Here is a 27,570-nt window from a genome sequence, read left to right on the forward strand (position 1 = left end):
TTTGTTCCAAAAATGTTGAAACAAACATTTTAAATTGTCTGAATTCTTCTCCACCTTTCTTCCAAAACTAAATTCCAGCAAAATCAACACAAATTCACAAAGTGTTTCGATTTTTGTTGGAACCACATATTCCAATGGAATATGGTTCCATTGAACTCTCTCCACCAGCTCTAATTGTAAGGCAGAACTCTGCAAACAGGAACCAGATGGAGAAGCTGTTTTTTATCAGACAGTCAGTCAGTTGGATGGAAAAAGCAATGCTCTTGAATGCCGCTATCCTTTATAGGTTTGTATGTATGTACATATCTGTCACTGAAGGATCTATCCAGGAGGAGTTCCACTCAGCTAGGAGTATCAGTCAATACTAGGTCCTCAGCATGGAAACTGCTTAAGACATCTGAAGATCCAGCTGCTTAAATGGAACAGAGAGGTGTATGGGACACACCTGTGGAGGGCTGCTTGACCCAATCTGTAAGAAAATTGAGCGTAGCCAGAAAGAGATCTTCAACCATCCAAGGATGACTTACTATTCTTGCTGGTGATTCTGTACTAAGAAGAATGGAAAGAAGGGATAAGTGGACAACACGATCGTGTGTATTCTATAAGATTGAATAGGCTTCTAAAGTTGATGAGCAAGGAACTGCTGGTGATAGTGCATATTGGCACTATTGATACTGCATAGTGGTATATCTGACAGATTATAGATGACTTTAGGGAACTCAGAAACAACAAGGAGTCCGTTGGCACCTTAAAGACTAAGAGATTTATTTGGGCATAAGCTTTCATGGGTAAAAAAACCCACTTCACCAGACCTCAGAAGCATGGTGAAGGAGAAGAATGTCAAAGAGGATCTTCAAGAAGATCGTTCTGTCTCACAAGCAAAGGAAGACAGAAAGCAGAATATTCTGGCCAGTAGCTTTGTATGACTTGCATCCAAGAGCTTTAAATGAGCTGGACAAGGAGCTCTCTGGATCATTATTGTTGCTTTTTGGCTAATGTTATGCCAATATTTTAAAAAGTGTAAATGGAACAATTATAGGCCTGACAGTGTAATATCAATCCTGGGCAAAATAATGGAATACCTGATGCAGGACTTGATGGATAAAGGATTAAAGGCGGGTAATATAATTAATGCCCAGCAACACAGGTTTATGGGAAAATTTTTTTTAAATGGGATTATACATTTGGTGATAAAGGTAACAGTGTTGCAGTCGTGTACTTAGATTTCTGTAAAGAATTTGACTTAGTATCACATGACATTTTGATTAAAAATCTAAAGCAATACAAATTTAACATAGCACACATTCAATGGATTAAAAACATGTCTCAAAACGTAATTGTAAACGGGGAATCATCATTATGTGGGTGTATTACTAGTCAGGCTCTATGCTATTTAACATTTTTTATTAATGACCTTGAAGAAATCCTCACTGATAAATGGTAGGAATGGTAAATAATGGAGGACAGGCACTGTTGCAGAGCAATCTGGATAGCTTGTTAAATTGGGTATAAGCAAACAATATGCCTCTTAATATGGCCAAATGTAAAGCTCTAGATCTAGGAACAAAGAATGTAGGCCATACTTTCAAAATGGGTGGGCTTTATCCTGGGAAGCAGTCACTCTGCAAAACATTTGGGAGTCATGGTGGATAATCAGATGAGCATGAGCTCCCAGTGCTAATGCAATCCGTGGATGAATAAACTGGGGAAACGGAAATAGGAGTAGAGAGGTTATATTAACTCTGTATCTGGCAATGGAGTGACCACTATTTGAATATTGTGTCCAGTTCCAGTGTCCACAATTCAAGAAGGATCTTGACGAATTGGAGACGGTTCAGGGAAGAGCCATATGAATGTACTGAGTTAACAGAGACCTAACAGGTGCCTAGGCACCTAACTTCCATTAAAAAAGGACACAAAAGTAACAATAGTAGATGTACCAAATTGCTGTCTGAGATTATAAAAATGAGCTACCAGTCTGTTTGTATCAGTGGCACATCCTCAGATTTTGGTAGGTATTTATATTTACCTGTTGTAAATTGGTACTGAGTATCATTTTCACCTCCCCACTTTCTGATGCCAGCACCCTCCACTGGTTTGTGTGACGAACAGAAATACAGGCAGAATGGAGATCATGTCTGAGAAAGGTAAAGTAGTTATTTAATTTTAGAATCTAGTATGGAAAATGTGAACACAGTCGATGTGATTATATTTTTCCTTAGGCCAATTGTTTTGTAGAAACTAGCTTTTTTAAAAAAAAAAATACACTGAAAGATCACAAACTGCCATAGTATCAATCTGTATGCAGTGTAGTTGGAGCTATGTCGGTCCCAGGATATTAGAAAGGCAAGGTGGGTGAGGTAATATATTTTATTAGATCAACTTCTGTGGACCAGAGCTTTATGTGGTTTGAAAGCTTGTCTTTCTTATCAACAAAAGTTGGTCTAAGAAAATATATTACCTCACCCACCTTGTCTCTCTAATATCAATCTTTTACCTGTTCAGTGTGATGTACTTATTTGTTATTGTTTGGGATAAATTTGCATATTACATTTGTGCTTTGATTAGTATGCTGTTAGTAAAATATGTCGTCATTGAAGCAACACAGACTCTAGCCTGGTGGGTTATATCTTTTCTTACATTGATATCTGGTGTTCAAATGTATGGATGGCAGTTCAAATATTATTCATTAGGGCCCAGGTCCTCAGATATTTAGGTGCCAAAAAACTTCCATTGGTGGTTACACTCAAATGTTTTTGCTCATCTGTGTTGCCAGGTTTTATAGCAAATCCAAAATAATAATTATTTTTACATTTACTACTGCACCATGGGATTCCAATACTTTTAGCTGATTGTGCTGAGATCATCACTTTTACTCTGCACTTGAAGGAAAGCAGCAAACATCTTGATTATCAAATGAACATTCAGTTGCATACAACATTCATCTGTGTGCTTAGTCCAAATGTTGAGCCTTAGTTATGCAAAATGGCCGTCAACATGGATCCAGTGCTGTGGTGTGATAGGGATGTCGCTTTGCTCAGAACAAATAAACGTGCAGGTTTGGTGATTAAAATAAGCAGCAGTGAAACGGTTAAAAATGTTGGCATTTAAGCAGTCATAATTTAGCTTTAAAGTTGACACCTAACTAAAATGAAGGATGTAAATTCATCCTCCTCCTAGTCCCATTGTTTCTCTCCACTGGCTGCAGATTCAGCAAGACAAAGTGCATTAGTTTACATAGTAAAGCCTATCTTTGCAAGCAGATGGGCTGGAAATCTAATTAAAACACCCCAAAGCTTTGATTCTGGCAAAAAAAGCAAAATCTGTGGGATGACCCTAAATCCTTTAAATTAAATGGATGTTCTATGTCAGTGCAGTTCTATTGTCCCAGTTTATAAATAAAATATGAAGGGCTCCATTTTCACACAGGCCCATAAGTGTGCTCATTTATGAGTTTAATAAACCATGTGTATTCAGCACAATTAGATAAGCATATGTATATTGCAATAAATGTTCTCTATATAAAATCAACCTGTATAATGCACTGTATAACTGAAGCATGGATAAATTGTCCCGTGTTTAGATTTTAAAATTATCTTTCTTACATTTTGGTGAGTTAACCATGAAATGAAGGGTTGTATGCAATTTATAATTCTGTAGACAGCATAAATAAATAGCTTTGTCAGAAAATGTGGTAACATAATAGTATCTAGCTCTTAAATAACACTTTTCATCTGTGGGTCTCATGTGCTTTACAAACAAAGATAAGAAGCGTAATCCCCATTTTACACACAGGGAAACTGAGGCACAGAAAGACGAAGTGACTCAGTCAGCCCACTCAAACTCACACTCAGCAGCAGAGCCAAGGACACCAAGTCTCCTGATTCCCAGTCCAGTGCCTCATTCACTGGACAACACTAAGTAAATGGTGAGCACTATTGGTGAGTCCCTAAAAGATATGAAGGGGAAATCTGGAAGAAAATATACTAGAACCTACCTAGCCTGCACTACATTGAAGCACACACCACTATGGTACCTAGGTGGTAAATAACCCTAACACATTATAATTCACACACAAAGCAGAGCTCTTTGTTCTGTTTACTGTCATTTCAATGGGATTTGGTCACTTAACCCCTTTCAGCAGCTTTGAAAATCCCAGCCTTAGGGCTTTAGATACCTGCAGGTGCTGTATGAACAATGTCTTTTGCTTTGGAGCCCTCTGCTGGACTTTTGCAAACAGGCACTTTCCAGTCTGGGGTACTGGAGCAGTTACCCCTATAGGGATCTTTCATGGAAAGTAGCACTTTTAAAGTAACAGTTGTGCAAGGTGCATCATAGGAGTAAAAAGGTGTATTTATTTTACTTGATTTTATTTTCTTGTTTCTCTGAATGTGTCAGGGCCTTAGGTGATATTTTCTATTGGCAGAGGTCACATATTTTGAGTGGGTGTGGAATTTTTTTTGTCATGGCTGGTTTAAACAATAGCCTTATTGCCTGGGAGAAAGTGAACCTTTTCTGCTTAACTGCTGTGGCTAAACAGGTCTACAAAATATCTGCTATGTTTAATGGTAGGCTAAACCTCCACCATTCTTCCCACTATCCACTCCCGTCCTATGCTAGTACATTATCTATCAGCCAAAGCTGATAGAACCAATGTGCCTCCAGGCAGTTTGAAGGGAATTTAATTGATTGCTCACTCGATCTGTATAATAATCTTTTTGTCCTTGACTACTACTGATGGCTCGTAAATGTCCTCATCCTTGAGTTCATCCTCACAAGCTACCAGAGCATGTGGAGACATTATAGAAATAATGTTTGTCACAGGCAGCAGCTGTAGGTAGAGATGAAAAAAATTCTTTACTTCAGCCACTGCATCTTCCATTTCCCAAATGGTGAACTGTTTCATGTGGTAAAAAGGTTGTTTCATCCAGCACATCTCCATCCAGGGGCAAAAATCAAGTTTTTCTTGTTTGGAAGACCTTGTGTTACTGTGGTAAGGCTGCTTACACCCAGATTGAGCTCTCTGCTTCCATGGTAGCATCGTAGCCTGGACATGACTAAAGTACTATCTTTTGTGCTGAGGTTTCTTTGCTATGAAACGAGCCACAGTTCTGCTTTGGAGCCCTTTTTCTTTGGTATGGATATGTGGCTGTTTGGAGGCTCTGGGCGGAGACAAGGGCTATGGTGCTTTCAGTCTGCAGTCTCCATCTCCAGTGACCTAGCTAGTGTGGGTGTGTAGTATCTCTAAAAATCAGGATGAAGATGCTTCAAGTTAGTCACCCCATTTCAGAGGATATTTTTGAAAATGTTGTGCATATCCTCAGTGTTACTGGTTCCCACTTGTAAAATACTATGACCACTACTTTGTGTTTATATACTACCTTCCATCCAAAGACTTGATCCTTCATGGTGCAGAGCACTGCTATGACATGCTCATCACCTGTGGGATGATGTCTCTAAATGATGATACAATTACTAACCCTTGAAGGGAGTTGGGAAGGTTTTCTAAAGTGTTCATAATTAAGTGCAAGTATAATTTTTTTTAAATTCTGCTGATCTATTGAGCAGCCATCCTTGGGTTTTTGCTTTCTGCTGAAGACAATATATCATTGTTTTTTGATGTCCATTTAAAAAAAAAAGTGGTATGATAATGTTTGCAACCATCCAGTGCTGAAAACAAACTTCTAAACAGTCCTGTCCTTTATAGAAAGTCCCCCAGTCTTAGACATCCAAATAACCTACATAAAAGACAAAACAAACAGACAAAATATATGTTCTACCCAAACACTAGAGAGGAAAAAAGCCTTGTACTGTAAACAGAAACTCCCCAGACTTCAGCTCTAATGAACAATTCAGGGAGTAAGTTCCAAAGGCAGGAAAGAAACTGTAGTCTTAGAAATCTCAGTTCCAGGCAGCTCTGATGCCCTAACTTGAAGGCTCAATTTTTGCATGGGAGATAGTGAAGGAGGCAGTTTCTTAAATGTGATACAATGCTATCCTAGGGTATAGATGGGAGCACTGCAGGGACTATGTTTCAGAGAGAATGACTGAGCTTGGGCAAAAGGGAAGTTCAGGGAGAGTAATGTTTGGCATATACCTGTAAACTGCACAGCACTTGATTTAGAAACAAATAATATTTAGTACTATTGTAACCTTTCTGCCAGGTGGAGCCAGCAGCAACCCAGGGCCAGATTCAATAGCTAGGGGTTCCATTCCATTGATACAACACAGAACTGGCTCAAGCCCCCACCCAATAACCTGGGAAACTTACACACCACCCTTGGGTGCCTTTGAGGGGCAATACTTCCCCACTTGCAAGCACAGTCTGAGTGTTGAAAAGAAACGTTTAATAAAAGGAGGGAAGTAACTGGGCATTAATTTGGGAAAACACTGCAGACAGGGTTCATAAACATAAACCATGAGTATAAGACCCACCCCCAAGTGGGTTGGGCAGTGTCCTTTTCCCCTCAGGTTCTAAAGTCCAGCAACCCAAAATTCCCTTTTACATGCCTGACCCTTTTCTGCAACCCACTCACAGTTGCTGTCCTTGGGCAGTGCAGACCTAGAGTTCAGAGGTGCATCTGCAGAGTTCACTTCCCCCTTCTCCACCTCACGGTGGGGTAAAGAGGTACCTTACTCACTCCGCTGCTCAGGCACTCACTCGCCACCCCTCTCTGCCAGCCACCCTGCTGGCCACTCACCAGCCGCTCCTGCTAGCTGCCTGCTCGCTGCTTCCACCTGCTCACCGCTCTCGCTGTGCCTCTCCACCAGCCACCCTGCTGGTCGCTCGTCATGCCTCTCTGCCACACCAGCCATTCGTGCTCCAGCTGACTGTCAGTCGCCTTCTGCTGTGATCTCTGCACATCAGTCTCTTAGTAATTTTCAGCTCTTTGCAGGCTGGGCAGAAACACTGCCTCCTCTCAAGTGATTTCAGCTCTCAGTGATTTTTAGCTGTTTCTGCCCAGCCTGCAAAGACAGTCCTACTACAACTGCTTTCACCTCTGACTGGGTATTTAACATAACAAAGAGGTTCCTAATGAAGCCTATTTAGCTCTATTCTTTGAACTGTGGGGAGGAACAGGTTAAACCATTCTAGGGAGGACCTTTGAGGGTGTGCAGCTCCTGGCTGGGGAGATCTGTCCCCACCCGTCTTACTTTCACAGGGCTCTGATGTTCGAGACCCTGGCTTAAAGAGGCTCTTTCAGCTGAGGGTGGCCCCCTTCATTTGGGACAGGTTAAGCACAGTCCTGCTTTCTTGTATTCCTACAATAAATACAACATTGGTAGCCATATTTCATTACCTCTGCATTCAATACCAAGGTCATCTGTACCCAACACCAGCCAAAGTTGATCACTTTGACACTGGTATGTCTGCTGAATATGTGAGCAGGAGCAAACAGTATTTACATAAACATACCCAAAGTCTCTTCCCCTCCCAGCTAGCTGTCAGGGAAGCATTCATTCAGATTCTGCTTACTCTATACAGCACCATTACACTTCCAGAGCAACTGTCACAGCACACTTGTGAGGTAAGGGAGTACTGTGATCTCTGTTATGCATTTGGAAAACTGAATCGCAGAAAGCATGACTTGTCCACAGTCACAAAATGACTTGGTGTCAGAGTCAAAGTTAGAACTCAGGAATTCCTGGCTCCTAGATGATCTGTCAAAGCCCTGGCTGGGATGTTTTAGTTGCGGTTGGTCCTGCTTTGAGCAGGGGTTTGGACTAGATGACCTCCTGAGGGGTCTTCCAAACCTGTTCTTCTATGATTCTATGTCCACTGCCTCAGAGCATGATGATGATATCAGAGAGAGTGGTGCCATGGAGAGAAAAGGGAGTTGGTAGTGATCAGATGCAGGGAGGAGCTGTTCGATGGTGTTTGTAGCCAGCTAAGGTGCACTGCTGTTCCCACTGAAGTCAATAGAAAAAAACTATTGACTTCAGTGGTGTGGGATCAGGCCTCTGTTGCCAAATGCACTAAGACATGGGAGGGAGGACAGAGGCATCTGACAGCTGAGGACCAGGACAAACTGTAGAAGATGAGGTTGGAGCCATTGGGTGGAATATGTGGAACACATAACATAAGAACAGCCATACTGGGTCAGACCAAAGGTCCATCTAGCCCAGGATCCTGTCTTCTGACAGTGGCCAATGCTAGGTGCTCAGAGGGAGTGAACAGAACAGGTAATCAGCAAGTGATCCATCCCCTGTTGCCCATTCCCAGCTTCTGGCAAACAGAGGCTAGGGACACCATCCTGGCTCATAGCCACTGATGCACCTATCCGCCATGGATTTATCTAGTTCTTTTTTTGAACGCTTTTATAGTCTTGGCCTTCCCAACATCCTCTGACAAGGAGTTTCACATGATTGTGGAGGTTGGAAAAGTGGTGGCAAGGTATTACCTCAATTGAGAGAAACTTGGTAGCTGAACAATGACATGTTCACAGCTGTTTGGGTTGTTAGTTCTTTTACTGGCCCTTACAAACACTCAGCGTTTCAGAAGTCGAACATCCCCCTCCAGGTTGGCTGATGGTCTCAGATTGCCTTCTGGAGTTCCTACTCCCTTTACAATCCTGACTGGTGAGCTTGTGTATACACAGTGAGCCTCAGTAATTCTGATGTGTTACACACTCATGCTACTGTACAAATAAGCAATACCTCACATCAATTGTACCTGCTTTATCAGCAGGTCTTAACTCCTCCCACTAGGTGAGTTACACATCCTTGCCTTTTAAGAAAATTTTTTTAGCTGGAGAAAAGTATCACCATGTTGTGAGAGGAATATTTTGAATTGCACTGTGAAATGTACATGAGCATCAGATGTCTCTTGGGGTTAGGAAGATACAATAAATAAACCCGATTGTTTGCCTTCTCAGTGCTTTCCTGGTGGTTGTGTGTGTACCTTTGCCCTTAAAAAAAAAGGTGTTAGATTCAATCTAAAAAGTATGTTTTAGCAAATAGATTGATTTTGAAGCTGAAGAGGAAGTCCTTCTGGATGTAACACTATAGACAGACCTCTCAAGGATCTCCTCTGTAGTCTGGTATGGGCAGGAAACGTACATCTGATAAGCAAGCTATTTTGGGTAAATCAGCGTGGCTGCAAAGACTTACTTTGTTTGCATTGAGGAGGGGCTCAGAAGAATGAGAAATGTTAGTTAAACTTGGTCAATCATACTGGTGGAAGCGGAGAAAATGGAGGATTTGGCTTTAAAATCATTATCCAATAAGAGCTCCAAATTCACACATACCGTGTTAATAAAAGTCTGTGTTGGGAGTGGGGAATGTGTCTTCGGTGTAGTGCTCAACTTTTCTCCTTTTTGGGCTGCACTTTGAATCCAGCAGGCAACCTTAAGTTAAATGAATGTGTGGACTTTTGCCAAAGTCTTGTGGGCAGCCTAATACAATGGCTATATAATTTCTATTCAGAAGCTAACATGGGAAAGCAACCTGAATACTGAAATACTCAGGGCTAGGAACCAGGTTTTTCATTTCATGGGAGAATCCATGTCGTCAATTTTTTCCTGTTCCAAAACAGATCAAAACCAAAAAAATTCAAAATTTCCCATGAAACAAAGTTCTGAAGAAAAAAATAAATCACTTTTTGGGTCAATCAAAACATTTTGTTCAAATTTTGACTTTTTGTTCCATTTTATATTATACAAAATGAAATGAAAAGTGATATCTAAATGGAAAATCAAAATGTTCCATTCCAAAAAAGTTGAAACAGAATGTTTGTTTTGACCTTATCAAAATGCAGTATTTTTCAATTGTTCTTTTAAAACAAACTTTCATCAAAATCAATTTTTTTTGCAAAATATTTTGCTTTTCGCAAACTGGAAAAAACATTCCATTGGAAAATTTATGAGCAGCCCTACTCAAGACCCTTAAGATATGTCTAAACAGCAGCTGGGAGTGTACTTCCCCATGCAGAGGAACAAACTCAAGCTATCTCTGCCTCAGCTAGTGCACTAAAAATTGCAGTGGCCACAGCAGCATGGATGGAAGCTTGACGTAGCTGCTTGAATGCAAACCTGCCTGAGCCCCTGGGTATGTACTTGGGTGGCTACCCTGAGCCACTGCTCATGCTGCTGCAGTCACGCTGGTGTTTTTAGCTCACTCTCTCGAACAGAGCTGGTGCGTGTCTGTCTACCTGCATTGGGAAGCACTCTCCCAGCTCCTCCACAGGCACAGCTTTAGTAGAATTATTTTCCCCTCAGCATGGGTGCATGACTCTTAGTGAAGGTAATGGCAGTTATAAGAGCACTTATCAAGGGGGAAATGTGTACACTACTTTGAGAGAGCATTTTGAACACCTTTTGGCAGTAGTATTGCCTGTTCCACACTCTGTGCCCTTATTCAGCCCTGGTTAAGCAGGCCCAAGTCCAGAAGACCCCGAGGGGTTGTATATGCTTACATCAGAGCTCAATTTGTCACAAAGTCTGTGGACACTTTTAAGGCTTAACCATATGTCCCTGCCAAATGCTTAATCCCCCATTAATCATTTCTTGAAAATACACACACACACACACACACAAAAGTAAAACACTCTCCTATGCCTATTTGTGATGCCTAAGCTCTTCCCATTCGGTCTCCCATAATGTATTTTAGCAATCTGTGCACATTTGCAAGCTAGTGGATTTCCACCCTTGGGGATAATTCTTATTCACTCAGGGTACCTGGAGAGTTCCAGGTGCTCAACACCAGTACATACTCACTCTACCTGCAGTCACTGATATTTTGGTCTAATATGCTAGAATCTGATATCCAGGAGATTAATCACTGCCCAGGTAGGCGTTCTTTTCCTTTGGTGAGAACCTGGCATTGTTGGATTTAGACTAATTCTTGTTGCAACTGCTTCTCGGTCTCTGCATTAGCCACAGAAAAATGCTGCACATTCAGAACTCACACACAAAGGCTGGAAATTATTCTGGTCTTAATTATTATCTTTGCTACACCAAGTACAGTAATATATATTTCTAACCTAGAGTTCCAGCTGAGTTGCATTCCTAGAAATACTCCCAGGTAGCTCATGCTCCTCCAGACTATTCCCATGAAGTGTGTATATGTCACAACACAGCTCTAACAGTTATTTTTTACAACCAGTAGCAATAATGTGTGGTTTTTCATTCAGCTGTTTGTTTGTTTATTTATTTCTGCCAAATAACCCAAAATCTAGGACAGTCCATGGTACAGAGAGAGTTTCTGCTTCAATATGTTTCTGTTGTAGTAACAAATCTCTCAAACATAGCCTTGGAGAAATAAAACAAACCACCCCGTTTAATTTCATATTTATCCCAGCAGCTGTTTCCAGAGAACCTGCCAGACATTGATGTGAATATAGTAAATCTAAGATAACATCATCAGAATAGGGCAATGGGGTTATATCAAGACGTCATCTGTCAGGGTAGTTTTAACAAGAACCTGAAAAATTATAACACTCACCCTCTGGTTGTGGGTTAACAGCTGTGATCATGTATTCTTGGACGCAGCTGTGTTTTATATCTGTCATTTGAATAAAGGTATTAAGCTTCTCAAATACTGTTTTTGGGTCCAATATAATAAAGTGCTGAGTGACTTTGTAGAAGTGGGCCCGATTCTGCTCTCCATTACAATGATGTAAATTGGAGTAATGGTGTCCAGTCTGGATTTACGCTGGGGTAAGCAACAGCAGAATATGATTTATGCTGAGTCCTCTCAAATTCTGTTGACTTCAGTAGGATCTGAGAGCACTTTGCCCCTTTCAGGAAGCTCTCAGTATTTTGCAGGATCAGAGTCTATGTTGGGGGATGATTTTCTTATAAGCATGATTGATTAGAGCACTGGGCCTCATTCTGTTCTGACTTACAGCAGACTTTACTAAAACTCCATTTACTTCAGGCCCATTAATTGAAAAGGAAAGAAAAGTACAACTAAGTGACTTACTTGGTGCCTTGCTTTGAAACAGCAGGGATATGCACTCCACTATCAAGCTTCTGCTTCCAAAGTTGTTTTTTTATATCTTTGTATTCTCCTCTATTGATGTTTGTCCATGATCTCTGGTTGAATGCAGGTATTGTGCAGTCACACATCTGCAGTCTTGTGCCATCCCCAGTCACACTTCATGTCCCCCTAAATACAGCAGCTCTGTTGGCCCTGGTAACCAGAGACTGGAAGTTTAGCTCTGACTGGACCCCTCAGGCTGCAGCTCTTTTTACAGCATGTCACTGGAAATCCTCTGCATTACTGCTTTATGTCTGATCCCAGGCAATGTGGAACTGGCTTTGGTTTCTATTCTGAAACCAAGTGTTGGGGGTGCAGATTCTGGGCTGTGGGGGGCGAGGGGTTCAGAGTGTGGGAGGGGGTTCAGGGTGTGGGCTCTGGGAGGGAGTTTGGGTATGGGAGGGGGCTCAGGGCTGGGGCAGGGGATTGGGGTGCAGGAGGGGGTGCGGGCTCTGGCTGGGGGTGCGGCCTCTGGGGTGGGGCCAGGGCTGAGGAGTTTGTGGTGCGGGAGGGAGCTCGGAGCAGGGTGTTGGGGTGCAGGAGGGGGTGCTTAGTTGGAGCAGGGAGTTGGGGTGCAGGGAGGGGATGAGGGCTCTGGCTGGGGGTGTGGACTCTGGGTTTGGGCTGGGGATCAGGGGTTTGGGGTGTAGGAGGGGGTTCGGGCTGCAGGCTCTGGCCAGGTGCCGCTTACCTCAGGTGGCTCCTGGAAGTGGCTGGCATGTCTGGCTTCTAGGCTTGGGGCAGCCAGGCAACTCTGCATACTGTTCCTGCCTGCAGGCACCGCCCCCACAGCTCCCATTGGCCAGGAACATGGCCAATGGGAGCTGCAGAGTCAGGACTCAGGGCGGGGGCAGCATGCAGAGACCCTCCCATGGCTACCCCTGTGCCTAGGAGCTGGACATGCCAGCTGCTTCCAGGAGCTGCGTGGAGCCAGGGCAGGCAGGGAGCCTGCCTTAGCCCTGCTGCACCACCTGCCAGACTTTTAGCAGCCTATTGAAATCTCCCAGATTGCTTTCAGTAGCCACTGGGAGATCAAGGCCAATTCCAGTAGACTCCTGGCCAATCAGGGAGGGTTGGCAACCCTAGATGGAAACCGCTCCAAGCAAGGGGGTGCAGCAACACCCCCAGCACTCCTAGTTTCAGCACCTATATATAGGACCCATGACTTAGTGGATATACTGTCCTTTGCACCCCACACACGGGCTCCAAAGTGGCAGTAGCCATTAGTTAAGCCTGTGGAATCTAGGAGTCGCCTCAGAGGAACTGTACTGCAGTTGAACATCCTGCCTGCTAACTGGGGTGGTGAATGGTCAGATGGGTGAATTAGATACTGTGACAAAGTTCCTCCTCTACCTTGGTGGGTCTTTTGCTTATTAGTGGATTTGCTCACCTTGGAGCTTCACGGCAGCCCTCAGTTTGGCCGTTTTCATGAACCCACAGTCCAGGTCAACTCCTCCTGTGTCTAACCAGGAGTTGGGAGGTTTGGGGGGAACCCGGGCCCATCCTCTACTCCGGGTTCCAGCCCAGGGCCCTGTGGAATGCAGCTGTCTAGAGTGCCTCTTGGAACAGCTGTGCGACAGCTAAAACTCCCTGGGCTATTTCCCCATGGCCTCCTCCCAGCCCCTTCTTTATTCTCACCATAAGACCTTCCTCCTGGTGTCTGATAATGCTTGTACTCCTCAGTCCTCCAACAGTATGCATTCTCACTCTCAGCCCCTAGCACCTCTTACTCCCAGCTCCTTACATGCGCACCACAAACTGAAGTGAGCTCCTTTTTAAACCTAGGTGCCCTGATTAGCCTGCCTTAATTGATTCTAGCCGCTTCTTGATTGGCTGCAGGTGTTCTAATCAGCCTGTCTTAATTGTCTCCAGAAGGTTCCTGATTGTTCTGGAACCTTCCCTGTTACCTTACCCAGGGAAAAGGGACCTACTTAACCTGGGGCTAATATATCTGCCTTCTATTACTCTCCTATAGCCATCTGGCCCGACCCTGTCACAGTACATTTTGCTCAAAAAGACCTTCAGGCAAGTTTAATTCTTGCGTAATGATGCTACCACAACAACAATGCTGGACAAAAGTAAATAAGCCACAGATAAAGTGAACAGATGAGTAGATTTTAAAACTTTCTTGTAAAGATATTAGGTGTTATTAGTAACACTGGTATAGAAAACAGATATAATTTTTATACTGACAGTGTCTCCTTAAGATAGGACTAGCTTTAAACATAGCAGATTATTTTTTGAAAGATTTGATAAGTATCAGCTTCGTCTTTTACTTTTTGTGCATAAGAAAATGTGTCAGACAGAAAGCACGTCAAACAGTGCTTTTTTTCATTAATTCAGGAATGCGAGATGGGAATGGAAACCTTCTGTTATTTCAGCTAATCAATATTAAAACTTTGAAATGTCAGAAGCTTTGGCCAACCCATAATGGAGAAAAAAACATGTAATTATTGACAGGTATCTGAAAAGTTAATCAAAATGCATAGAATGTTGAAACTTGTTTGATACCAAGTAAGCCAGTTCCTGCCAGAGAAAATAAATGTATAATGTGCCCAAATTAAAATGGATATTTGAGAAACAGTGCTGTAAAAGTGCCTCAGCAAACAGTATTGTGAGATTTATTTTAACAAATGATCATATTTGCCTCTGGGTTTCAGTTTAACTTTTCCTTGATCAGGCCCAAAACATTATTTTCTTAAAGACGTTTATATTTTTTAAACTAAGACATGGTTGTGACACCTTGATACCCCAATATTCACCACTGTTATGTAATTAGGATATGTCTTATACAAAGTATGCCTTGTGAAGTGTCATTCTAAAAGTCTTGATCTGCTGGACATTAATATCTCGTTGGAATGTATGTGTCACTGAAATATGTCGTAAGGTTGAAAACAGCCACAAGCAGCCTTTCAGGTACAGACAGTAAAAAAGGCCAAACAATGTTAATGGCTTATTGAGGAAATGCACACAAGCACAAGGATTACCCCAGGAACCGTGTATGATGCAAACCTTTCAGAGATAGCACTACACAATGGGAACTGTTTGATCCAGGTCACAGCAAAAGAGCTTTCCAGCAAATGGGGAGAAGATATGAAAGGGGGAAAATGACATCATGCGCATAGGCGCCGACTCCATGGGTGCTCCGGGGCTGGAGCACCCACAAGAAAAAATGGTGGGTGCTGAGCACCCACTGGCAGCCCCCCTACCAGAACCTCTCCCTCCCCCCAATGCCTCCTGCCCGGGGGCGGGCCCTGCCAATCAGTGCCTCCTGCTCCCTCCCAATGCCTACCGCTTGCCACGGATCAGCTGTTTTGCAGGATCAGGAGGCGCTGGGGGCGGGGAGGACCAAGGGTGCAGTGTACTCGGGGGAGGGGGTGGAACTGGGCGGGGATGGGAAGAAGTGGGGAAGAGGCAGGGCAGGGGTGAAGTGGGGTGGGAGGAAGCAGGGTGGGGTCTTGGTGGGAGGGGTGTAATGGAGTCAGGGCCTGGGCAGAGCACCCCCTGTCAGATTAGAAACTCAGTGCCTATGATCATGGGGGGACCTCACTTTCCCTACAACACACCTGGAAACACCTGCGGAATGAGGATTGAACTGTGGGAAGTGATAGTCCCGGGCTAAAAGGATTTTCAGGCTGTGTATGAAAACCTGGAAAAGCCAAGGTAACTTGTGCCTTAAGAATCTGCAAGCCTGTTTATCACTGAGGGTGAGAATTTGCTAATTTATATCCTACCTATCTAGCATGTTAAACTCAGTTTGCGGTTTTCGTTTATTTACTAAAGTAATTGCTTTGATCTGTTTGTTATCACTTAATCTCTCTTTCATAGTTAATAAATTTGTTTTGTTTTCTCTATAAAACAAGTGTGGAACTCATACCTGGGGCAGAAAGCTGTTGCATATCTGTCTCCACGTTAAGGAAGAGGGCTAATTTTATGAGCTTACGCTGTATAGTTCTCTGTGCAGCACAAGATGATACAATTTTGGGTTGTGCATCTCGATGCTGGGCAATTCCTTAGCTGAGCACTCCTATGCAGAGCTGATCTCAGCATCTGTGTGACTATAGCTGCAGCTGGGTGTGTCTTTACCTGTGTGTGTGCTAGAAGGGGGCTTGAGAGCCTGTCACAGCAGCACAGAGTAAGGGGAACCCAGGCTGGTGGGACAGGCTGGCTTAGTGATATCCGAGTTCCAAGTGACACCCCGGGGGGAACCCATCACAATGGTCTCAATATTTGTTTGAAAGAAGTTATAGAGACCAGATGGTTCAAGTGGTTGCTAACACACAGGCTATTGGGTGCTTTCAATTCACTGGTGCAAATCTAGCCCAGGTCAGTAGTGGCTTATCAGTTTGATGGCTGTTTTGTGTCCCATGTGACATAAACTGGTGATTTGAATCTAGTTCCTAGTAGCTAGTTACTCAGGGCGGGGGCAGCATGCAGAGACCCTCCCATGGCTACCCCTGTGCCTAGGAGCCGGACATGCCAGCTGCTTCCAGGAGCTGCGTGGAGCCAGGGCCGGCAGGGAGAACAGAAAAATCATTCCCCACAATTTACATTATTTGCCAGCCTAAAGTGGGCACAAGGACTGAATGCGCATATGGACTAAATGTCCTCCAGGTAGCTGGCCAGATCAGGGATAAGACACGTTGGGACATCGTGAAGGAAACTTTGATTGCTGCTGCCCATGCTTTTCCTGGTCAGTGGATAAATTGAGAACATATGAACAGCCATACTGGGTCAGACCAAAGGTCCATCTAGCCCAGTATCCTGTCATCTGTCAGTGGCCAGTGCCAGGTGCATCAGAGGATGCAATTCTACTCTTTTCATTCTCTCACAGAATGTAATAAGTATGGCTAAATATCCAAACCTTTGTGGCCTAAAGTTAGCATCCTCAATCCACATTTAGGCACCTAAAGAAAAGTGACCTGATTTGTGAGTGAGTACTTACTGTTCCCCTTGTCTTCGGTGGAAGTAGTAGAAGTTGTGGATGTTCAGTGTATCTGAAAATCAGGGCAGGTTTCCTTTGGTGTCTAAATATGGATTTAGTAGCTTACCTTTAGATACCCAAAATTGCATTTTTGACTTATATCTTTAAAATCAAAGTATATGTGAAATCTCCACATGCACAGACTTCACTGAGGTGCTGTCTAAGCCTGTCATACTTCCCCAAATTTGCTGCCTAATTTTGTTTTTGAGAATGTTTTTAATTCATTTTAAAAAAAATTCTTTCGTTGTGCATGTATAGTTGAATGAAGAGTCATTTTCAGTATTAACTTACAGGCAGCTGTGTAATAGTATTATTAGTGGGGCTGGGAGGCAGCAGCTGAGGTCAGGGCCCCATGATGCTAGGCACTGTACAAACACAGAGTAAGATACAGTCCTTCCTGTGAACAATTTATAATCGAAATACCTAATTCTCTCCTCTCCTCCTCCCTGTCCAGAGGCATCATCCCTCTGATTAGTACCTGTATGTCTGCTCATGCTATGAGTGTATGTGCCACTCTTAACAACACACTCTGTCATCTAAAAGTAGAAGTAATTAACAGAAGACTGTTTGTTTGGCTGGAGGCAGCTTAAATACTGTTAACTAATAGCTTCTGACAACTAGGTTTAGAAATCTGGTACTAAATTTGTCCATAAAGTCACAGAAGGATGGTGTGGAATTATCACTGTGGGAGAAAGTTCAAACTCAGTGATGAGACACAGGGGCAGAAGCATTATTAGGTGAATGCTATTAATCTAATTAAAGTAATAATTGTAAGGATAGCCAACTCTCAGAAACTGCGAGCAAGATTCTTGAAACTATGTTTTCCTTTGTTCAAAATGAGAAACGCCATCCTCAGTACATCAGCCTATAAATGCAAAGGACTTGTTTGTCTTCTCAATGTTATTGCCTTGAGTCAATACATGTCTCTCTCAGGCGCTGTCAATCCACTTCTTTGTAACTGGGAAACTCCAATTTAACACTCATATGGAGATGCTGCTACTTGTTAAGATGAAATATTCTGGCCCAAAAATATCTCTCTCAAAAAACAACCCCCAGATTTCCCACTTGAACACTTAAGCAGTCTTTTTGTTGGAGCTTTGGACTAATTCAGTCATGACACGGCAGAAATCGAAAAGGCCTCTTGTCCAGCAAATGGAGACAGAGAGACTGATACCCCATAAAGTCAGGTTTCAGAGTAGCAGCCGTGTTAGTCTGTATCCGCAAAAAGAAAAGGAGTACTTGTGGCACCTTAGAGACTCACAAATTTATTTGAGCATAAGCTTTCGTGAGCTACAGCTTTTGTTAGTCTCTAAGGTGCCACAAGTACTCCTTTTCTTTTTAGCCCATAAAGTGCATTTCTTCTCTTACCAACATGCCTACTGTTCTATCTATCGATCTGTCTATCTGTCGTCGTGGGAGATTTTCAAATGCACAAATGGCAGTGAGGTACCTATGTATTAATGAGAATTGGATGTATAACTGCCCTTGTACCTTTGAAAACTCCCTTTCTGTCTATCTGTGTTTTCTTTGGGTCTGACCCCAAAGGCCGCTGAAGTCAGTGAAGAGACTCTAATTGGCTTAGGATGCAGCCCATAGTTATCTATCTTTTTTCTCTGTCTTATCGCTAAACGTCCTATTATGGTATCTAAGTGTATCTATCACTGAGATATCTAACAGCCTGAGCTTCAAAGTTTGGATCAGGGTCTGAACTTCTCCAAAGTTCATGGGAGTTTAGATTTAAGGTTTTAGTCCGGGCTCATAAACACAAGATGACAGTCCCTCGGGGCATTACTATTTTGCTTAGGTAGGCAGTTCTTTTGTTGTTCATCAGTTGGTATTACATTAATTTGTTATATCTTCACTAGTTATAGGTCAGTTTTGTAAGCTGGCAGGTCAGCAGGACGTATAGAGGTTTGTCATGTGATAGAGATTGGCTGTTTGCCTCAATGTTATTATACTAGTTAGTTTTTCAAGAAAAGATGTGTTAAATCTAGTTGTTACTACATCTGTTCTAGGGGCACTCAGTGTACCAGTACAGACAAGCCATTTCCTGAACCTCTTTATCAATTGCTTGAAGGAAAAGCTGCTCCTGGAAAGTCAGTGATGGGAAAGTGGCCTGGCAGAAGCTGTTGAAAACCCCACAAAGCTTTTTTTTTTTGGGGGGGGTGGGGGGGAGTGGGGGGAAAGACGGACTCCACCACATCCTACTTCAGTTCAAATCCAGTTTAATTCAACTCTGTTTCTCAGCTCTGGTACCAAAGGATAAGAGGCAGTAGTACCAATGACAGCCATTTTGGCATAAGTTATGGAAGAATTCAAACTTTTGACCTCCCAGCAGTAGATAAAAGAAGAATAGAAAGTTCTGTACTCCTGGAGATATTTGGAGGTACCTGCTCCCTTTGGTTTTTCTTTTGAACTGACTGTTTTATGCAGTGTGTACTGGATGCATCAGAAGTGTTCAGGCATTTGACGTGCTGCTTGGCTTTGAATACACTAAACCCTTGCTGGCATAAGATTGTGTCTCTGTTCATCTTTGGGAACTGTGTATTGTGGACTCAGTTATTTCTCTTTTTCTTCCCTATTTCCCATGCTAACTGTAGGTTTAATATCTGTTTAACAAGTATTGTGGTGAACTGTATTAATACATCTCTCTTGTGGACAGATCCTTTTATACCTGGTTGAGGTCACCAACGACTTTTATTCTTCCTACTATATGGCTGGCTTAAAGTAAACGAAGTACTTTATCTTCTCAATACTTCTCATTTCTCGCATTTTATCCTGAATAGCATCCTAATGCCTGTATAAACCATAACTGGAACAACAACAACAAGAAAAGCTAGAAACTTAATTACATGGGTTTTATTTGTCTTAGTTAATGAACACATTTTAGTTCAAATTCAGTGTCAGTTCTATAAAGAATGCTCCTGTTTCTGTTCCAGCACAAAATCTGAACATGATCTTTGTATCAGCATTTCACTGCGATACATAGGTCCTCATTCTCATTCACGCTAAGATCCCTATGAACTGCTCTTTAAGGCCCCTTTACGCTGTCAGAGTGGTGAGAAGGGCCCTAGTATAAATGAGAATCAGGCCTTTAGTGTTCAGTGGGAGCGTTTGTGGGGGGTCTGAGCATTAGATGTGATGACACTGAGATCCTTTCCAATTCTACATTGTAACAAGACATGCACAAATGCTAAATAAAATGATGAAGTGAGCTGTAGCTCACGAAAGCTTATGCTCAAATAAATTGGTTAGTCTCTAAGGTGCCACAAGTACTCCTTTTCTTTTTGCGAATACAGACTAACACGGCTGTTACTCTGAAATAAAACAACTGTTCTCTACCTAATCTGGAGTGTCAAACTCATTCTCTGGATAGGGCTAAATTCCATTTTAATGTATGGTCTGTGGGTTGGAGTATGTATTTAGGACTTCTATACTCCATTGAGTCTTCAGCATTTTTCCTGCTTATGTCAGTAGGTTCACACAAAGATCAAAGGTGGAATATGGCCTTTATGTAGTAACTGAGCTTTTTGTTACAGTTATTTATTACTTGTTCAGTACCTCGTTGTGGCATTCATCATCATTCAGTAATAGAAATATATTCAACTTTAAGACCACCAAAATTTCTGCCCTTTATTTCTCTTCCATCCCCATCTCCTTTCTGTTTCTTTTCCACTTCCCTGTTTGTCTCTGTCCTCCTTTCTTCTTTCTGCATTCCTTCACTGTAGCAACTCCCATCGTCTCATGAGCTTTACTCCCATCCTGTCCCCCATTCCATAAACAAAAATGAGCAGCAAGGAAAAATGTCAATTTTACATATTCAAGTGTCATAAATTAGCTTTTCGAAGTTAACATGCCAGTGAGATTGCTGAGGGGTGGGAGAGTTCACATTTCGGAAGTTTTGTTTAGGCTCTCTGCAGACTCAGAAAGACAATGCTTCACAAGTTTAAATAAGAGTCACATCTGGACTGTTATACTCACAGCCAGGAGAGACAGAAACTTCCTTTTTTAAAACACAGAATGCCACATGTGGGCCACAAATACTTTGTGTTTCTCTCCCTGAGTAGCTACACAAGGTGGAGGGAACAGCAGAGCTGAGGTTAATCTCTTCTTTGCCAGGAAGCAGATAATGTCCCTGCACTCTTTCTCATCTATCCTCCTGAATAACAAGGAAAAGAAAATTTGCAAGCTAACGTCATGCTGCTTTTGAACTCTGTGTATCTCTCATCATCAGTTCACATTGCCTGCTCTAGTTTTACAGCTCTTCCAAAATGACTAGGGAGGCACAAGGACCAGAAGTGGTGTGGATATTGTCTAAACAGGACCAAGAGACATTTGGAATGTGAATTTCAGTAGTGACTATAAATTGTGGGGGCTTCCATTTTGGGTGCCCAAACTGAGAAACCATACAGGAGACTGATTTTCTGAGGGCAGTTGCTCAGCACCATCTGAAAGTCAGGACCCTTTAAGGGCTCTCAAGTTGGGACTCCATAAATGGAGGCATGCAAAATCACTCATCACTTCTGAAAACCTTGGCCTTGCTTTATAGAATCCAATAAAGATGCTGAAGACAAAATCAACACTATATATTCTATTTATGTGTACGTTAACTACTGATATAAATTAGAATTAGATCATAATAAAACTGTTAATATAGTATAATGGCTATATGGTATCTTATCCTCTGCTTTGTATTTCCAAGTATCTTGTTCCATGCTTTGCATTAAAATGTTGAATGATAATAAAAGAAGCTGAGGCTTAATGAGTCATATCTCGTGTCTGTAGACTATATTAATAATCCTGCCATGCTTTTATCGCTACAGTGAAGATGTCTGTAAACGAGGATTCACTGTTATTATTGATATGCGGGGATCGAAGTGGGACTTGATCAAGCCTCTTCTGAAGACCCTTCAGGAAGCATTCCCTGCTGAGATCCACGTTGCCTTGATTATCAAACCTGACAACTTCTGGCAGAAGCAGAAAACTAATTTTGGCAGTTCCAAATTCATCTTTGAGGTGAGAGCCCAACTCAGAAGTTTTCTGGGTTGCATTTTGCCCCTCAAGGAATTTTCTTAGGGTAAAGATCAACTCTGTGCAGAGGGCCAACACAAGGACCATATGCCACTGAAGTTCCACTTTAGCCCCATTTTCAGAATTTAAGTTGTACTTTGGCCCTGTGTTGGCCCTCTCCACAGGACTGAATTTCACTAGTATGTTTATGTTGATTTTTTTTGTGTGGTAGTTTTGCTTTCATTCTTTCCTTTTAACTAATGGATGGTTGGTTAGTGGATTTTTGTTTGCATGTTTTTGTGGTTTTTGTGGTTATGGTATGTTCTAAAATACAAAGAAACCTAAAGACACAAAATGCTGTAGACACGTCTTTTAGCTAGTCCTCTTCTAGAGAATTTCGCTAATGGTCCTGTTAAAAGGCATTTAGGTCCAGATTCTTAAAGGTAGTTAGGTATTGCTGTGCTCAATTCTGCAATGCCTAACTGATTTAGGACATAAAATATTTTCACAAGGGATTTAGGCTCCTAAGTGCCTTACTCATATTTGGAAATGAGATTTTTGTCTCCTAAATCAGTTAGGCATTGCAGTGCTGAGCTTAGCAATGCCTAAATACTTTTAACAATCTGGGCCTTAGACTTGAAGTTTATCTATATATTTTCATTATGTTAGGTTAATTGAAATTTACAACTGAATCTTTTGCATGCTGTGCTAACTATAACAGGCTCTTACCTGATTTTTTGAGTGTAAAACAATAAAAGGTATGCTACATAATTAAAGAGCATTTTACTAGCTTTCCTCTTGGTGAAGGTAAACCAGCTACATTCAGTTCAGGCTTTTTGGTCTTTCCAGAAACTTGAGCTTCTTACTCAAATTGAAGCAAAATTCTGGTATGCAAAAGATTCATGTATCAATTGGCATACACTATTAGCTTTTCTTTTCTGCCCCATTTCTAAGATAAGGGTCCATACTTGGTTGATTTACTCCAATGTAAATCCACTGATTTCAGTGAGATTCTGTGAATTTACAGAAGCGTAACTCAGAGCAGAATTTGGCCCATAGTCTATAACACTGAATGTTGAATTGCCTTTTCAGCTAACTATTGCTCCCGTTTAACGACGTTTTTAAGATCTGTTGATGTTAGTGGGACTCGAGCATGTGCTTAAAATTCAGACTATGCTTAAGCTGAATACAAACAGACTGCTGAGCTATTCTAATAGTCAGTCCTGGCTCCAGATAGTAGGGGCACTCCTGTGTGTTCTCTTACGGCATCTGCTGTCTGTCTTAAATTAAGGGCACTTTTGTTTTGAAAGTGCCCCTCAGGCCTTTACTCTGACTGCCATGCTGTTCACTGATATGTGGATGCCCTGACTGAATTGCTGCTGCTACTTTGGAACCCGCTACTGGAAAATGTTACGTAGTCTTGGGCACTGGAGCAGCTACCTCTTCACATAGATCCCTCATTCAGAAGAGTTGCGCTATTAAAGCTCTATAATGTTGTATAGAGCAGGTGTGAAGATACATTTATTCTACTTCGATTTTATTTCTTTTTCCCCCCACTTTTGTTTTTGGTGTGGGTGTGGGGTAGTGCCTGTGTGCCCTAAGGACAGAACTGCCACTGCTGATTTTACACAGCCAAGGTAAATCACAATGGGGTAGATCTCAGCTGAGGTAAATTGGCATAGCTGACCAAAAATCAGTGGAGGTAAATGGTTGATCTGAGCAGAGGATCTGATAACTACTACTATCAATTTTAAGGCCAAATTCTGCCTTTGAGGTTTATGAAAGTAATGCATGCATCGCAAGGCAGAATGTGTCCCTTTGTGAGGGCTGATTATTTGGATTTGGAGTCATAGGAAACTCTGCTGGAGCCAGTTCTGCTTTACAGACTTCATTTTCCCTTAAAGGTAAAATAAGCCATCAGCTGTTGTGAAGCAAAAAAGAGCAAGACAGACACTTGATTGATTAATTCAGACTCCAGGAACTTCCTGTCACTGTGAGGGATGGCCTCAGAAGCCTCATTATCATTAATTCAGAGGTGTTTTTGAAGATTATTTTCTTTTCCTCCTGGAAAGGCTGAATAAGTGGGCAATGATTTTTATTGGTTGCATTTTAAAAGAAAGAGAAAGGAGAGCAGATAGACTGTTACCTTGTCTTAGCCCATCCATACCTGCTGAAGTTAAATGTATTCCTCTCAAACAATTCTCAAGGGGAACAAATCTGAATAACAAATTTGCCTGCAGAACTCTTTAAATAAAAAGTCCTCCTGCCATATCATCATGTCAAAATGCTGATAAGGGAGAGAATGTACTGCAGTGACTTGACAAACGGTGTATTAGCAGTAAGGAGAGAGCTTTTTTTTGACAAGTAATCATACTCTAAATTGAATTATCATATTGCTTCTTTAAAGGGTCAGTGTACAGGTTGACAGGTTATATAATTTTAAATGCCTTTTAAAAATTGCATATTTACCTTCACATTGTTGTTCTGATCTCCCTTAAATGACCTTGTTTGTGAAAGAACATTACAACAGAATTTTAAAATAGCCCTTTTAGTGACCAATTTGATTATATAATTATCTGAGCATATCTTCAGTAAAAAAATCATTTTAATATGTAGCAGAGTTGTCTGAAATCATTTTTAGATGCACAGGAAACTAGGATAACAGATTGTTACCGGTTTACAATCTAGATGTACCAGTGAGCAACCTGTATTGTTGGGCCAAATTCAGACCAATAGCCTTCAATTGGAGTTTTTCCACTGACTTCAATAGGAGTTGGACTGGGCCAGAGATTTAAACAAGTGGCCTATATTTTCCATATTGATGTGATTTTGGGTGCCTCAGTTTTTTTGGGTGTACAAATGGAAACACCACCCAGGGCCTGATTTTGAAGGGTCAGATGTCCGGCACTTTCTGAAAACCAGTTCCCTCTAAGGGCTCTCAAGTTGAGCATGCAAAAATGGAGGATCCCCCCCAAATCACTAGTCAGTTTTGAAAATGTAGGCCTATATTTCAATAAAAAGAATGTATAAAAAGAATGTGAACAGCTATCCATCATTAGGCCATTCATCTTACTAAATCCAAATTCTGAGTTGCTTTCCACACATCAAATCCCTTTATTTGGCATTGATTTTGTTAACATCTAAATAAATTAGGACAGTGTCTCTTATTGATTTTGCATGATTCATGGGTGGATCCTTTTATTCTTTTTTGTTAATAATCCAATTACATTTTGTTTTTACGTTGATTTTGGCTTAATCACAGTAGAAAGTAGTAGTGTGAAAGAGTTCTGACTGTGGCATAAAACAACTGGAATAATCTGAAAGAAAATAAGCAGCAGTATGCTGTGTATTTTGGTAAGACAGACTACATGCCTTCCTTCACATGCCCAAAACTTGTTTTGCTGTACAGTCATTGAGCTGCATATAATGCAGATAAGACAAGTAAGTGTAATATCATGTATCCACTTAGTAAGTCAGCATAGCCAGTCTTCAGTAAGCATACTTTGATATTCAGTTAGAGCATGCACTTTGGGTTAAAGTACGGTAATCTCTGCAGAAGCATTCTCAGATGGTCATTTTAGCTAAAAATAAAATAAAAAAGCATTTGATTCCAGTAAAGTTCTCCACTAAAAGAATAAGTACACTTAAATAAAAATAAGGGGTTTAAACCTAGTTGAATTAATTGGAATTAGATATAGTCTCTAGTCTTCTCTGAAATGTTTTTTCAGTGACATATTTATGAGGAAAATAATCCATTCATGCCATTTACAGATTCCAGGATTATTTCTGGTTGGTTAATGAAAACTAATTCAGATTGTGTCATTTTCCTCCCTTAGACAAGTATGGTCTCTGTTGAAGGCCTAGCGAAACTTGTGGATCCTTCCCAGCTGACTGATGAGTTTGAAGGATCCTTGGATTACAACCACGATGAATGGATAGAGCTGCGGGTCTCCTTGGAAGAGTTTTTCAACAGTGCCATCCATTTATTATCAAGGCTAGAGGATCTCCAGGAAATGTTGGCTAGGAAAGAATTTCCAGTTGATGTAGAAGGGTCAAGAAGGCTGATTGATGAGCACACACAGCTTAAAAAGAAAGTGATCAAAGCTCCTGTGGAGGAGCTGGACCGTGAGGGCCAAAGGTTATTACAATGCATACGATGCAGCGATGGTTTTTCTGGTAGGAACTGCATTCCTGGGAGTGCAGACTTCCAAAGTCTTGTGCCAAAGATCACCAGTCTGTTGGACAAGCTGCATTCAACCCGGCAACACTTACATCAGATGTGGCATGTTCGCAAACTGAAATTAGACCAGTGCTTTCAACTCCGACTCTTTGAGCAAGATGCTGAGAAGGTAAGGAATAACCTGCCCCTTCAACACTTTTACTGAGCTATTAACACACAGGTACTATGACCATTATTATTTTTTCTACAATTAGCAACATGAGGAATTATTGAGAGATATGAATCTCAAGTTACCAGCAGATGTTCTTTATGTGACTCGTAAAACAAAACCACTGAATTAATTGTTGGAAGTAGCAGAGATCCAAGAATAACCTGCCTGTGTCAATTCTGACGAAAGCTAATCTGCTTTTTCTACTCACTGTGGGTACAGTTGGTAGACATTAGCATCTAAAATTGGGCTTTATTCAAGTTACTTTTGATATTTATGAATATATCCATGTAGTCCTATGCCAAAAGGAAAATGACAGAATTTGAGTCACTCTGATTATTGTTTATATTTCTAGTCTAACCATGGAAAAATGTGTAACTAGAGATGAGTTTTTCTTGATTGTTATTCCGATCCATGTTTTCAGTCTCCCTGTCCTAGAGAAGAGTGGCAGGATTTACAGCGGGTAGGCTTTTAATTAATGGAATTCAGTACCAAGAAAATGGACATTTAGGTTCACTAGCACAAAATCGGGGATTGTATTTGGGATAGACTTAACTAACCACATGATTAGACAAAAAAAGTGTTCTGAAATGACCACACTATGTAAACTCAATGTATTTGGTTTGCATTAAACAGCACATAAGGATGGCATTTGAATTGATACCTAACTGATGAGTCAGTGTCCAAGACTCATCCTGTTCTCCAGCATGGGATCATGTTTGAAGATTTATGTAAACGTTAAGTTGTACAATGCAATCTTTTTGGCAACTTAAAATTTCATTTGACATTTTTAATACTTCACAACGTCCAAAGAACACACAGTGGTCTTACACAGTATATAAAGAAATCTACATAGGTAAGTAATATGGCTATACCAAGAGTTAGTTGCATAATATGTCAGAAATGATCCAATTCAAGTAGAGTTCCATTCCCATTTCCTCCTGTGACCAGAGCTGCTCCTTAACCCACTGTTCCCCGGCGTGTGGTTTGTACTCCCCATCACACATTCATGTCAAATTACAGTATCATCTGCTTTAACTGGCTTCTTATTATTCATAATACTGACTTCAGTCTGTGTCTGTGTGCAGTGCAAGGTGCTGATTCTGACCTATAAAACTGCATCAGTTTTTGGCTCTTGGCAGATGAAGAGGCTATCTCTGTCTTCATGAAACAGGGAAGCAGTTGAGACCAACTTTGCCCTTTCATGAA

General features: G+C 41.6%; 1 protein-coding gene across 6 annotated transcripts in view; it reads left to right on the forward strand.

The window, feature by feature from the left end:
• The window catches only part of KALRN (kalirin RhoGEF kinase), a 746,508-nt gene that overhangs the window by 271,929 nt on the left and 447,009 nt on the right, over window positions 1-27,570 (forward strand). For all 6 annotated transcript variants that reach the window (XM_043525781.1, XM_043525782.1, XM_043525784.1 and 3 more), the window contains exons 4-5: window positions 21,787-21,979; window positions 25,810-26,322. In XM_043525781.1, coding sequence (XP_043381716.1) covers window positions 21,787-21,979; window positions 25,810-26,322 — 706 coding nt within the window. The remainder of the gene's footprint in view (window positions 1-21,786; window positions 21,980-25,809; window positions 26,323-27,570) is intronic.

This window comes from Chelonia mydas, chromosome 11, assembly GCF_015237465.2.
Source record: "Chelonia mydas isolate rCheMyd1 chromosome 11, rCheMyd1.pri.v2, whole genome shotgun sequence".
NCBI lineage: Eukaryota > Metazoa > Chordata > Testudines > Cheloniidae > Chelonia > Chelonia mydas.